The sequence below is a fragment of the Aegilops tauschii genome, chromosome 2, assembly GCF_002575655.3.
Source record: "Aegilops tauschii subsp. strangulata cultivar AL8/78 chromosome 2, Aet v6.0, whole genome shotgun sequence".
In the NCBI taxonomy this organism is placed as follows: Eukaryota; Viridiplantae; Streptophyta; class Magnoliopsida; order Poales; family Poaceae; genus Aegilops; species Aegilops tauschii.
In genome coordinates, this window is record NC_053036.3 from 500,512,150 (window position 1) to 500,526,602 (window position 14,453).

The 14,453-nt window shown below is 50.7% G+C and overlaps 3 protein-coding genes across 3 annotated transcripts; 1 reads left to right on the forward strand and 2 right to left on the reverse strand.

Annotated features, from left to right (window-relative positions):
- Positions 1–3,720: 3,720 nt before the first annotated feature.
- LOC109740415 (stellacyanin) lies at positions 3,721–4,992 on the reverse strand. The gene is made up of 2 exons (XM_020299478.4): positions 4,309–4,992; positions 3,721–4,194 (listed from the first exon to the last, which is right to left on the reverse strand). The coding sequence occupies exons 1-2, from the start codon at positions 4,478–4,480 to the stop codon at positions 3,797–3,799; spliced, it is 570 nt and encodes a 189-aa protein (XP_020155067.1). The 5' UTR covers positions 4,481–4,992; the 3' UTR covers positions 3,721–3,796.
- Positions 4,993–9,704: 4,712 nt separating this feature from the next.
- Positions 9,705–10,879, reverse strand: LOC109740407 (uncharacterized). Its single transcript, XM_020299465.4, has 2 exons — positions 10,415–10,879; positions 9,705–10,337 (listed from the first exon to the last, which is right to left on the reverse strand). Exons 1-2 carry the CDS (start codon positions 10,877–10,879, stop codon positions 9,705–9,707), a joined length of 1,098 nt encoding a protein of 365 aa, XP_020155054.1.
- A 449-nt stretch (positions 10,880–11,328) lies between these two features.
- Positions 11,329–13,907, forward strand: LOC109740330 (protein WHAT'S THIS FACTOR 9, mitochondrial). Its single transcript, XM_020299375.4, has 2 exons — positions 11,329–12,744; positions 13,791–13,907. Exon 1 carries the CDS (start codon positions 11,463–11,465, stop codon positions 12,675–12,677), a length of 1,215 nt encoding a protein of 404 aa, XP_020154964.1. The 5' UTR covers positions 11,329–11,462; the 3' UTR covers positions 12,678–12,744; positions 13,791–13,907.
- Positions 13,908–14,453: the final 546 nt, after the last annotated feature.

Sequence of the window (14,453 nt, forward strand, 5' to 3'; positions counted from 1 at the left end):
GTCTCAGGAGTGCCGCCCTCGGGCCTCGGGGGCTCCCTCCCACGTCCAAGTGGCAGCACTTAGCTCCGCGCTAGTGATAAGACTCGAAGACTAGACTAGGTGCCGGACGCAGCTTTTCATTTGCTTTCCGTAGTTGGCTCGCCTCCTTTTAATTGAAAGTTTGCTTCTGGAGTTCCTTGCTGATTTGGTTTCGTTGCTTTCTGCAGCTGTTTCCGGTTCCAGTTTAACCTGTTTTCTCTCTCACACACATACCTCGTGAGGGGGCTAGGCAGACGCCCTCGCGAGCCTTTTCCTCCCCTCTGCCCTTCGTCTGATTTTTCGCGAGGCATCCTCATTCGATCCAACAAGCTAGCACACCTCTCCTGATCCGTGCCCCTCGGGTATCCGCGATACGAAGCGTTGGGTCTAGACTCGGGTGAAAGATAAGCCTCCTGGCGACGCTCCTAACAAGTTTTTCGCAGTTCCCTAGCACCCGCCAAGTCAAGGAAGGCCTCTGCAGGCACCAAGAAGCAAGTCCCTCGCGAGAAGGAGGCTACCCCAAGCGTGCCAAGCTAAGTTACCTCTACACAAAATAACGACACAACATGGAAACAACAAACATAGCATAATGACTGGGAAATCATAGTTCGATACACGCCCTCCGGGGCCCATACTGGTTTCTTCTTGATGCAGAAAGGAAAGGAAGAATAAAGCGGCGCCTGCCCCTACAGCGATCCAAGGAGACGGGCTCCTGGCACCGCCCCGAGCTCAGCCAGACCCCTCCTCGCGCTTCACGGAGGCGCGGCAACGAGACGATCCGCCACCACCTTTGAAGTCAGCGCGGCGGCGTGGCGGCTGGTCGTAGCCACCACTACTGGAGCTGTCGTCGGGGGAAGAGCCGCCGTAGCTGGACGAGACACGGTCGGCACCAAGGGCGGGTTCGCCCTCGTCCTCGTCTCGACGATCGCCAAGGCCGAGCACCTCCTCGCCATCGTTCACCTCAGGGCAGCACCCGGCGCGGCGACCATCTTCCCCAAACGCCCTCACGTAGAGGGTCGCATCACCGTCGTACCTCAAATGAAGAGTACACCGCCTGCCTAGGCCGCGCGCACGGGGCAAACGTCTGCCAGCCGCGGGCCAGAGCTATGTTGCCCGCGGCGGAGACCTCAACCACAACCCAAGAAGCTCTGCTGCAGCAACCGTCCGCCTACAGCCACAACCCGGCTGGACCGGAGACCGGCAGCTCGTCGGCGAAGAAGCGCGGGAGCTAAAGCCAGTTGCTGGCCGGGTTCTCCGACCAGACGACGAACTCCGGCCACACCTCCGCTGAATGGAAGCGCGGCCGGGGAGGCCGTGCAACCATGGCGCGTCTCCCTTCGTCACCAGGGCTGCCACGACTGGAACAACCCCTGACGCGCGCAGCGGCGCCACCACGGGAACAGGGGGCCACGGCGGGGGTCGCGGTGTGCTTACGGGGACGGCCGCGTCCACGCTTGGGCGCCGGGGAGCCGGGCCCCTCGCAAGGGGCCTTCCCCTTCTCTACAGCGGAGAACCTCTTCGACAGCGCCATTGGAGTCGGCGGTGGAGCAGAAGAAGAAGCAAGCGAAATGGGAAGGAATGGGCGACGGGGGCTCTGGCCCCCTCCTCATTTATAGCAGGAGAAGGCCAACCAGCGCCCCCCACGATCACAGGTAATGATGGTTTTCCTTGCATGTCGCAGGGTCTTGTCAAGTCGGGCAGTTGTCGAGGCAGCGTGGGGAAGCGGAGACGCCCACGTCCAATCAACCGCCACGCGTCGACCAAGGCCGCAGGCTATTGGGGCCTGCGGCGCTCCTCACTTGACCTTTGGCTTCGCCTCGAAGCCAAGCCCGAGTGCGCCTTGGGCCCGGGGGCTACTATCGGCGTTCTGGGAACGGGGGTCCCCAGACTTGCCTGCCTGCGGCCCACGGCGTGGCTGTGCTAGCAGGCCTGTACGACCCATCTTCATCAACAAGCCATTCAAGACCCTCGCAAGGGGCCAAGCCTCGCGAGGCGGACAACGCACGAGCTCCTCAGGAGCGGCCTCGCCAGGCAGGCTCGCGAGGGCGGAGAGATCAAGGCAAGGCAAACCTCGCGAGGTTCTTGTGAAGTGAGCCATGACGATCGAGACCAGGCGCGCGCTGGCGGGCGCCAACGCGCGCACCATCCTTGTTTTCTCTTTGGTGCTAAGGAGGCAAGCGCAGGTGCGGAGTACCGAGGCATCAAGCAAAGGTTTCCATATCGGTGCAATGCGACCAGGACCAACAGGACGGCAAGACGGAGGTCACCATGGAGCCCAAGGCGGCGTCACCTCCAGAGCCTTTTGCAGGCGAAGACCGCTTTTGTCAGGATAAGCTGTACTAGCCGTCCCTTTTCAAATTGGCCGTTGTTGGCTCCCTTCCCGCTCAATATTTGGGGAGGGGACCAGGGCCTCTATAAATAGGACTAGCCACCACAGTAGAAGGCAACTAAGCGTGAGCGGATCGAATCCTCACACACACAAGTTCGCGAAGCACAAGAACACCTCAACCTCAGGAGGCTGTTCTTCCCCTTGTACTGTTCATCATGAGCCCAAGAGGCAATCCACCACCACACTAGAGTAGGGTATTACACCACAACGGTAGCCCGAACCAGTATAAATCTTGTGTCCCTTGTGTTATGAGTTCGTCGAGTTAGTCCGTGAGATCTTAGCAAAACTAGGACATGGATCGGTAGGGGGGAAGTCTTCGTGCGCACCACAGTGTTCGAACCTTGAGGGTTTTGCCGGAACCCGTGATCCGACAGTAGTGGGGGTTGAGGCAGGGCTCGGGGCGGCCGCTCGATGACAGGTGGCGACCGTAATTGGCCAGCGCAGAGACGGCAAAAGCTCACCGAGCAATGGTGGGTTCCACCACATCGTTTTTGTTTATAGAACAGCGTGTGATGTATATTTGCAGCACTTTTAGCAATTTTTAAGTATGGTGTCATTTTTTTGACACCATATATCTATACGGAGTTATTGGAGTCTTTTTTGTTTGCCCCAAGCAACCCAACCTTTAGACACAACTATGTCTTTAGGGCAGATGTTGGAGTACCAAAAACCTACATTTGAGCTTCTATTTGTCCACGTAGAACGATGTCTTTTGTCTAATTAAAAGAACTCGAATATATATTCAATGTCGGATTAAAAATCTGACACCCTCGGATACATAACGTCTGATCCCAATCAAACGCATGACAATTACCCGCTACAATATGGAAGTTTTTCCTGACAAATTTTACACTACACGATAATTTTCACTTTAGAACATGTCAAATCTTACGCAACTGTCCGAGAAATTAGTCTTTTTTCGCATGGCAACTCTGGATGTTTGTTGACAAACGCTAAAAACCTAACGCCACATTTTAACATTTGCCAATTAAAAACAGATAGTTCCTATTCACCTTGTTCCCAGCATAGTGAAAATTATCCTTCCTACAGCGCCGCGACTTCGAAATTGATACGCCACCTGCTGCCCTTGTCCGTGCTATACACGAGCCTACCCAGCAAGAACAACAGTACGTGGTACGTACGCCCAAGACGCGTGTCCATGTGGGCGCGTCACGCTGACACACGACACGACAATTTTGTACAGCCTTCGCTGTGATGAGTAGCGAGGTTTTGGCCACCCACCAATAGCCATTTTTCGGCCTCCGTTTGATACCCCGATCGACCCGTTTGCACATAATACACAACACAGTGGAAAAGGTTAAAAATCACTCAGAACGAGCAATAAGTTTGACAAAAACTTTCATGCAGCGCTTCAAAAAACAAAAACTTTCATGCAAACAGAGCCGCAGCTAGGCACAACCACAACGTCGCCAGCGCGGGCCACACGACCCCCAGCCGGTGCGACCCGCCGAGGTCGAGCCTGGGGATGCCGGCGTCGTCGTCGGTGCCGCCGGCCGGGCCGCGAGCGGCGCCGGGGCTCGCCCGCGGGGCGCCGGCAGGGGCTCCCGGCGTGGTGGAGCCGGCTGGCGAGGTGACGTGCACGTGCAGCTTCATGCCGCCGAGGCAGTGCATCTGGTGGCCGCAGATGAAGTACCGGTCGCCGCCCGCCGTCAGGGGCACCGTCGTGTTGCCGTCGCTGCTGGAGAGCAGCGCGTTGGCGGCGCTGCAGCTCTTGAACCCCGCCGCGTCCACCTCGTCCAGGGTGTGGGTCTTGGAGTACGTGAACACTGCAGATCGATCGCAAATTAAAGGCGTATACGTGGACAAGTGGTGGTCAGTTAAGCATAAGCTGCGATCGAGCGAAGCAGAGGACGGACGGCGCTGCCGCGACCCGTTCTTACCTAGAACGTCGCCGACGTTGAATATCTTGGCGGCGGCCCACGACTGGAGGTCGGCGCTGATGTCCCAGCCGGCGCTGTTCCCGACGGTGTACGACGCCGCCCGCGCCTCCCAGGCGACGCCGTGGAGGAGCAGCAGGGCGCACAGCGCGAGGGCGACGCGAGCTTGGGCCATGGCCGGACGCTGCGGTATCCCGATATGCTAGTGCAGATTGCAGAGATGAGAAAATTTAACTCAGACTGCATCGTCAAAAGCTTGGATATATACGAGTTCCCTGAGCGCCGGTTCTGGTTGAGGATTGGGTAACCTAATCTTTCGAGCGCGTCGCTGGAAATAATTGACCTAATCTTGTAAGGCGACCAGGGGACGGTGCTGCGGATTAAGCGAGCGAGCGGCACACGCGAGCTAGCGACTGAAAAGGTTGTAAAATGGGGAGGTGCAACGGTCTTCTCCCGCTTTCTTGTGTCTGTTCTGATTTGAATATGTGATCGCGGGGAGGAATGGGGGTGTTTGCTGAGGTTGGTGATGCAACTTTCTCTTGTGTTGTTGGTACTAGGTATGGGCGGTTAAGCTGTTCCTGCTGCTCCAGGGTCGTGCCGGGCCATCTTCAGCACTTTTGTGGTTTTCTACTCTTCTTTATTGTAGCAACTTGTTCCCCCACTTCTTGGAGAGGATTATGATTTTCTAGTAGGTTGAAACTGCTCCCCGCAAAAAAAAAAAACAACTAGAGTACAGTTTTTTTAGCTGAAACTACAGTACAGTTTTAGAACAGGGAGAGGGAGAATCCTATTTGCTTTACTTTTTCAAGGGAAAGAGAATCCTATTTGTTTTTTTAGGGTTTAGAGAATCTTTTTTTTAGCAAAAGAGAATCCTATTTGTTTGTTGGACATTGCTAACGTCAGACATGCGGACCATAGCGAGAGATCCGGACAATCCGCATGCAGCCTGTTCTAACTCGGATTACATGCAGTCCGTTGTTCTCCACATGCATGTGATAATTAGTGCTTTTTATTCTTCATAATGTACGTGCATGGCAGAAAGCTAATTACATGCATGCATGTGAGACGAAGTTGATGTCATCACTATAGATTCTCTCATGTTTGAAAAATTCAAAATGTTTCGTAGGCCAACCGTCGCTCCGATCGAAAAAGTGTTTTCACATAAAAGAACTGTCGTGGCAAGAACTTCGAAACTAGATCCCATGTTGATATGTTCCGACAACTTTTTTTTTCGGGTAAAAATTTACCACGCATTGGGTATGCTAGTTATCACGTATATGGTACATCAGTTACCGCGATGTTTACATAGGCAAATTCCGGGCATAAAAATGACTTCTTCCAACTTTCTCGCCACATGCAAATGCACTAAAAGTGCAGAAAAGCTAATGTCATCATGGATTCTTTTTGTTTTGAATTTCAAAATGTTTTGTCGCTCGAATCGCCTGTTCGATCCAAAATCTGTTTTCACAAAAAAAAATCCACCGCGGCAAGACCTTCGAAACTAGATACCATGTTGGCATGTTCCGAATAATAATTTTTGTGGGTCAAAATTTATCATGCCTGGGTAAATAAGGTATCAACTCTAGTGTGCATATATTACCATGTTATTTACACAGATCCTACCGAGTATGTTTTCAACAACTTTTATTCACAGGTCAATAGTTATCGAGGTGTTTGTTCCTAAGTTATCAGGTTCGGGAGCCTATATTACCATGTTATTTATACAGATGTTATCGGAGTATGTTTTCAAACAACTATTTTACACGAGTCAAAGTTATCGTGGTGTTTGTATCTAAGTTATCAGGTCCGGGAGCGTATATTATCATGTTATTTACACGAGAAGTTATTAGTGGTATGTTTTCAATAAAAAAATCACGGGTTCAAATTTATCGTGTTGTTTGTACCTAACTTATCATGACCGGAAGTCTATATGATCATACTATTTACACACAAAGTTATCGGTGATATGTTTTTAACATCTTTTTCCCCGGGTCAAAGTTATCGTTGTGTTTGTACCTAAATTATCAGGTTCGGGAGCGTATACTACCATGTTATTTACACAGATGTTGCCGGAGTATGGTTTCAACGACTTTTTTCACGTGTCAAAGTTATCGTGGTGTTTGTACCTTATCAAGTATGCGAGTGTATATTATCATGCTATTTACAAAGAAGTTATCGGTAGTATGTTTTTAACAAAAAAAAATCCATGGGTCAAAGTTATCAGGTCCGGGAGCCTATATTACCATGTTATTTACACAGATGTTATCGGAGTATATTTTCAACAATTTTTTCAAGGGTCAATGTTCGGAAGTTAGCCTTTTCGTTATATAAAAATTATCAGGTGTAAGTTCAATAAAAAAATTGGTCAATGTAACCACAGTGTTGCTTGCAAGTTATCAGGTCCGTGTTGCGTAAAATACCATGTTATTTACACATAAATTAACGAGATATCTTATTTTAAAATAGGGGTCAATAACATTTTTCCCGCGTCGAAGTTATCACTGTGTTTGTATCCTAGTTACCGGGTCTGTGGGGTGCGAATTACCGCATTATTTACATAGAAGTTACATGGAGTATGTTTCAACAAAAGAATTCCCCGGTCAAAAGTTTCTAGGCCCGGAGTAAGTTATTAGGTCAGCGTTTCGGAAATTAGCATGTTATTTACAAAAAAATAACAAAGTATAATTCAATAACATTTTCCCTGGGTCAAAACTATCATGGTGTTTATGCCTAAATTATGAGATAGGCGGTACATAAATTATCGGAGTTCAATCCCAATTTCAAACACTTTGTTTCTTGAAAAAGAAGATTGAAAATCAATGTAAACATGACCTATAAATATGTATGTACGAAGACGGTATGCCTCTTCCCTATAGTCAGCAACATGATGCTAATGATGCACTAGTGCAAAAATCAGAAGATATAAGGCTTTTTCCCCATTGTTGTAATAAAAAAGGGTCAAATACTTAGTTTCTTTTAAGTATACAATAATTGACGCTGGCTGGGTTGGTTGTTCCTCTTTAGGGCTTGTTTGGTTGTTGGGGACGGACAACCCTGGGTAGTAAACCCCCACGGGGGATTTCCCCTGTGCACAAAAGATCCTCTCCCACCATGGAAAAGTAATCGTTGCCATTTGGAGAACAAAAGGAAGGGAATGGAAGGGAGCTTGTAAAAGATAGACGGATTGCTACGGCAGGAGAGAAGCAGCTTTTGGGGCAACAGAAGAACGACAAGTGCCCAGGGGAGAGGCTGGAGAGGGAAAGGAGGGAGAAGGAAGACTAGCGGAGAGGGGTCGATTGCCGGAGATCGTAGGCCGAGGCGTCGCACCCAGCGCCGCCGGCTCCCTGTTGCACGCGCGAAAGAGAGAGAGAGAGAGCGAGGCGAGGATTTCTTCTCCGACGTCTCGACTAGGGGACGGTTCTCCACGGGAAAGGCCATGGAAAGGTCAGTGTCCGTTCCCCCAATCGACCACCAAAAATGGCTAGGTGGGCTCACCCAGGAGCAATTTGGCCCGCGGTTCCTTCGCCCAGGGAAAAGGCCGGGATCCTCCCGGGATACCCTGCATCCAAACGAGCCTTAATGTATGCTTGGCAACCAGAGTTCGAATCCCCTACCAAGCTTTTTAATTTCGTTTCCACACAACAGTCATTCTTTTTCTGCACAACAGTCACAGTGCATGGCCCAAACTTGCGGGTCGAGAATCACGCCACAAAAAATGGGCCGGGAATCACGTGCGGGACCAAAAAAATGGGCCGAGAATCGTGTGCGGACGTACTTGATGAAAAAGAACTGATCGTAACGGCGCGTGGTAGCGACCGTAAAATTCGGATTGAACGACGATGGGTCATTCGGATCTGTTGCAAACAGTCGACTACTCCCTCCGTTCCTAAATATAAGTCTTTGTAGAGATTCCACTATGAACCACATACGGATGTATATAGATGTATTTTAAGTGTAGATTCATTTAATTTGCTCCGTATGTAGTCCACCTAGTGGAACCACTAGAAAGACTTATATTTAGAAACGGAGGGAGTAGAAAATTGCTTTTCCGTTATTTTTTTAGGCAAGAGAAACCTATTTGGTCGTACAGGCCAATTGGCACACAACGCCCAACCCCTACCGTAGTTCCTATGTGGGCTGGCCCAGGTAGTCTTTTTTTACTCACTGATTTTGGAAATCTTCGGTTCCCTTGGTTTTCTGGGCTGGTTTTGTTTGTGTTTTTTCTTCTGTTTTTGGGCCGGTTTTCCAATTCGGCTTTGTTTCTTTTTTTAATTTTCATTTTTTAACATGAAATTTTCAATTTTCATTTTTTACCAAATTCATGAATATTTATTTCAAATTTGTGATTAATTTTTTTCTTTAAATCAGCAGAAAAATTGGATTCGTGAACAATTTTTACATTCATGCAAAGTTCAAAATTATGAGCTTTTAAACATCTGTATTTGTAAGACACCAAACCGGGTTTTTATGTGTAGTGGAGTTTTTTTAACGCGAGAAACAAAGAAGAAAGAGGTCGATCAAACCTATCCAGTCAGTGAGCGACGGAGCTCTTCCCCCAATGATTAGCGCGCCCAGAATCGTGTTGGCGCTCGCATGCGCTCTCAGCGGGCCGTGGCCTACTAATGAGCATGCGAACGGAGTTATTATTGTTCTTTTTCGGAGGTGACACGGAGATAAAGAGATTTAATTATTCGGATTTAATGAGTTTATGCTATTGTGTCATGCTGTTTTTGTTGGTTTATTTCTTTGTGGACTAGAATCTTTGCTCGACACTAATAAGGCACATATTGTGATTCAACGGCCTACACTTCTAGGGAATCATCCGGCCAAAGTACGTTCATCGCTCAAGTCTTCTCATCTTTTGGATGAACGACTCAGGGGTCTTTCAGAAAAAGCATTATTAGTAATAAAGTTTTTTTTTGGGGGGGGGGGGGGGGGGGTTTGAAAGAGTGGCCATATTGTCGCTTGGTCTAATTGTTGCATTTTAATGAGGTATTAAGAGTATTTCGTTTTGAGAGATTGATACCACGAAGAAGATGTCTTCAAGAAATATTATCGCAAATCTTAGTTATAGGAGTTATTATATATTTTCTTAGATCTTGTATCCAATGCGATGTACCTGTAATGGTGGGTTAAACTACGGGGTTCTCTGAAAAAACATTGATTTGGTAGAATATCACATTTTTAGTTGGAATTCCATAAGAATGAATTCATACATGCATTGCTATAGTTTTATATGTAATATGTCGATTCCATTATGTACGTTGTTCTAATAGATTAACATTGCAGCCCTCCGTCACAGAAATGGATTGATTCATTTCATTTTTTGAGGGAGTACTATTTTAAGTTTTTGACCACTACGTGGACGTATATCATGTGACGTGGCGTGTCCAGCTTAATCACTTCCTGCTCGGAACAGTCGCACTGATCAAGAGCTCGGCGCTGGCCCCTGCCTGCATCACGACGACAATGCCCTCCTGGGCACCCGGCGAGACGATGCTGCACGAGACGTGCACGGGCTTGCACCCATCCAGCACGGCCTCCTCGAGACCGGCCTCTTGCCAGCACGCCTCCCGAAGTAGGTGCCCCGGAGGCGTTGTCGTCGTCGTCGTCTCCCCGTCACCTCTCGCGCAGGAGCGCAGGACGTTCAGCCCTCCCAGGCCGTCCCCGGCGAGAACCGTGAACCGCGTCGGCTTCTCGACCCCCAGCTTCTCGCTGGCCTGCGCGACGCACGCCTCGGCCAGCGCGCGGCGGCCTGGCGCGTCGCCGACGACCCTGAAGAGCTCGGTGGTCGCGGCGTCGCCGGCCACGGAGACGAGGGGGGTGGACCTGAGACGCCTCGTGGCGGCGCCTGGGTTTCGGAAGTAGCGGGTGTACCGTATCATCTGGTTGGGGACGAGCTTGTTCTGCGCCTGCACCTGCGCATGCGTGCGCGCCCACGACTTGAGGAAGTTGATGAAAGACAGCGGGTCGGTGTGGAGCAGGCTGCAGCACGCGCCGATGGCGTAGCCGCCGCCCTGGAACCGCGTCAACTGCGACCAGAAGCACGCGCAATTTTCAGCTCAGGACGTATGAAAAATGCACGGAGGAGAAGTTCATGCATGTATACCTGCATGACGAAAGGGGAGCACTTCTCTGGGTCCTTGGCCTCCACGTCCGTCCAGAGCGCCAGCGCGGGCTCCTTGCTCTCGCGGTCCTCCGCCTCCAGGAACGCGGTCAAGGTCGTGTCCACCGACGCCATGAGCAGCCGCACGCCGGCGTCGCAGAGCTTCACGTCCCAGTCCCACGGCCCTTGGCCGCCGACGGCGTGCCGCCGCCACAGCCGCCCTGCCATCTTCGGGTGGTCGGCCAGCGCCTCGCTGAGCGACTCCTGCACCCACGCGGCCTGCTCCAGCTGCGCCATCGCCTCGCCCTCCAGCCGGTCGCGGTAGTAGAGCACCGCGCGGAACCGGTGCTGTAGCTCCGCGGCCGCGATCGGCGGCCCGGTCACGGCGATGGGCAGCGTCCGCCCGCGCTCCAGCGCCACGCGCGTCGGGACGGCGGTCTGCATGGACTCGACGTGGATATGCGCCATTGCGGCCCTGCGTCTGCGAGCGGCCGATCCAGGGGCGGGTTTTTGCCAAATATTACAGCCTTGCCGAGAAGTGGTGTACTGGAGAACACCTGGAACAGTGCCCGATTTTATACGCGGTCTGTGCAACTTTACGTGCCATTGCCATCGACGCATCGTAGTATTTCGAGTCGTTTGATTTTGGCTTAGCTACCCGTCGCGGCAATTTTTTGATGGGCTGTTGAGGTCACGCGCATGCTGTGTTGCTGCTGTTGAAATCGAGCTAGTCTTTCGGACTTTCACGATAGTCCATTGAGTTCACAAACTGTCAAGTTTTTTTTTAGCTCACAACCTCACAAGTTCTGGACCGTTGAAAAGCCCAACTATGTCGGACCAAACAAACAGGCCCAGTCCAGGCTAAACCAGGCCGAGTGGCCAGGTCATAGAGCCCACTCGTGTTGCGGAATTTGTCTCTTCTTCCATCTCTGTCCGCCTCGCCGCTCTGTACGCATTTGCCCGAACACTCCACGCGCGCCGCCAGCCACCCTCGCCCTCCGCCGTGTCCTCCACTCACCACACCAGCGACCTCCCTCCCCGCCGCCTCGCCATGCAGAAGGTGCGGCTCAAGTGGGTGAAGAACCGCGGGCTGGACCACATCATCGATCGGACCACCTCCATCCGCGCGTCCTGCCTCATGCTCGACTACCTCGCCCGCCAGCCGTCGTCCCCGGTGCCGGCCCGCGCCCTCGCGCGCTTCCAGAAGCCGCTCGGCCTCACCGTCCCCGTGCTCCGCTTCCTCCGCCGCCACCCGACCCTCTTCGCCGAGCAGCCGCACCCGCGCTTCCCCACCCTCCCCGCCTTCTCCCTCACCTCCGCCTCCGACATCCTCCTCGCCCGCCTCGCCCGCGCCTCCGCCGTCGACTCCCACCTCCGCCTCGCGCGCCTCCTCCTCCTCACCCGCTCCAGGTCGCTCCCGCTGGCCTCCATCCTCCCGCTCCGCTTCGACCTCGGCCTGCCCTACGACTTCGCCTCCTCCTTCCCCTCCTCCCACCCCGACCTCTTCGCCGTCTCCAACAACCACATCTCGCTCTCCACCTCCCGCCTCCCCGACGACATCGCCATATCCTCCCTCCAGCGCCGCCACGCCGAGGCCATCATCGGGGCGACCTACCGCGACCTGTCCCGTCCGCCGTCCTCGTCGCATGCCCCCCTCGCGTTTCCGATGCGGTTCCCGCGTGGGTACGGAGGGATGAAGAAGGTCAAGGCCTGGATGGACGATTTCCACCGCCTGCCTTACATCTCCCCGTATGATGATGCCTCAGGGATCGACCCTGACAGCGACATCTACGAGAAGAGGAACATTGGTTTGCTGCATGAGTTGCTCGGGCTGATGGTGCACAAGATGGTCCGGAGGAATGCGATCCGGTTGCTCCGCGAGGAGCTTGGCCTGCCTCACAAGTTCACGAGGTTGTTTACAAGGTATCCTGGAGTGTTCTACCTGTCGTTGAAGTGCAAGACGACGACACTCGTGCTTCGCGAGGGGTACGAGAGGGGGAAGCTTGTGGAGAAGCACCCCCTCGCGGCGGTGAGGGACAAGGTACAATATGTGATGCGCACTGGCGTGTTGTACCGTGGGAAGGGCTTGTCCAAGCTGGTTTTAGACGAGGATGACGATGAAGAGGAGGGTACACTGGATGGAGATCAGGAGTTTCAAGGAGAGGGGATGGATGAGGATGCTGATGTTGAGTGCTTTGGAATGGAGATTGTGGATGACGACGGGCCTGGCAATGATGATTATGATGACCGCGATAGTTATGATTGACACTGGATGGTGATTTCTGCTTGCCGCATGTTGCTGTTTTGAGATGATGGGCGGTGACTTCAGTCAGGTGAGGATTTCAGCAACAGGTTTCAACTTAGTACCTGTAAACTAGGGGTTCACACATGGCTTTCAGCAACTTGGTTTAACTTAGTTCCTGAAAATGAGCGGTTTCAGAAGGCAATCATAATACCATTGTGAATTGCTAGTTCCACTACAATTTTGATGTATTTTACATTGCCTGCTTGAGATGTAGAAAGCTTGTTTAGATACCTAGTTTCTATGGCCATCTTTTATTTGTCGAGGTGAAATTTTTCCCCATGGCTCTCTCTGCTCTCTGGATAGCATGAGATGAGAATCATCATGATTCAACTGTATGTTAGATAGTTAACCGAACACATTACATGTACAGCTTCTTAAAATAGAGTTGCAGCTATCTTAGCTTTGTTGATTGTTGCGATGAGTGGTTGTATTTGCCACAGGGGGTATTACTGTAGAAGATGTTAACACATCTTCACATCTTCTTGTGGAAGACATTACTGTTGTTGGTATATTAGAAACTTTCAAGCCGTAATGTAGTATCTAGTGCTAGAGGTACTCTGACCCTTTTAATATTGATTGTCTTGGGGGCCTAGAAAATTAGAAATAACTTGGAAGGCGGCTTGATACCTGGATGTTGGATAGCCTAACTTTGAGAAGCTTAATTTTCATTGTGTCTCTTTTAGGGCATGAAGCAAGCCTCACAAAGACTAAGTTATGAACTTTAGCTAGCTTATGGTTGCAAATTAGATGTCAGTTTTGTAGGCGATACTTACAGCCTGTTTGGGCAGACGATGATTCGATCAGATTTGGGCAGACAATTATTTGATCAGATTTGGGCAGGCAATGACCAAATGCAAACTATGATTTCCCTGGATTGCAGAAGATCTGCTTGGAATTTTATTAAATTGGAAATAGAACGTAGATATTTCTTGATTAAATCGGCTCATTTGTGAGGCTGAAAACATTTGTCTGTTGCTAACCTTTTGTGATGGCAACGAGCCTCTCTCACCAGTCACCAATGATAGACATGAGTGTCTCAGTGTCTCTGACTCCTGCTCCTTACAATCTTTCCAGCTAAAGTGATGCTGACTATGGAGCCTTTGCAATCTTGGCAACTTCTGTAGGACAAATGATTTGAGCTTGCCACGGTTATTCTGAAGTCGCGTTCTTTCTTTCTTGTTATCTTAAAAATGGTGCGACTTTGGTTATTTCTGGCTTAGTTTGCCCTTGCGTGAGATTTCTGTAGCAAGTTCAGTGTGACTTTCAATGGTAATTTTAGAGGTTACAAGTCTTAAATGCGGTAATAAAACCTGAAATGCTCAAAAACTGTTACCACTTTCAAGTATCTTCTTCTTTTCAACTGGCAGCTCCAAGGCTCCAATTACAATGTTAGGAAATCAGTTTGTATGCTCTTCTGCGTCAGTTCACTCCTTGAATTAGGCAGATGATTTTCTGCTCCAATAGGTCCATCGTGAGAGCATTCAATCTCTGTGCAATACTAATAAGCCATCTTCTCAGTCTCAGTGTGCACACATGGGTGATTGGTATAAGTTGCTTTATGAAGTCATGCCAATTGATGTTGCTTAGTGTGGGTGTCAGTTCCTCTGGGAATGCTAGAAATTCTTTTTGTTTCCATCATAAATGGTGCTGATATGTTGAGCTGCTTTGATCAACCCCGGTGTTTGCTGCCGCTGCACTGGTTTGCCAACCAAAGAACTATTTGTGCAGGTTTCTTGT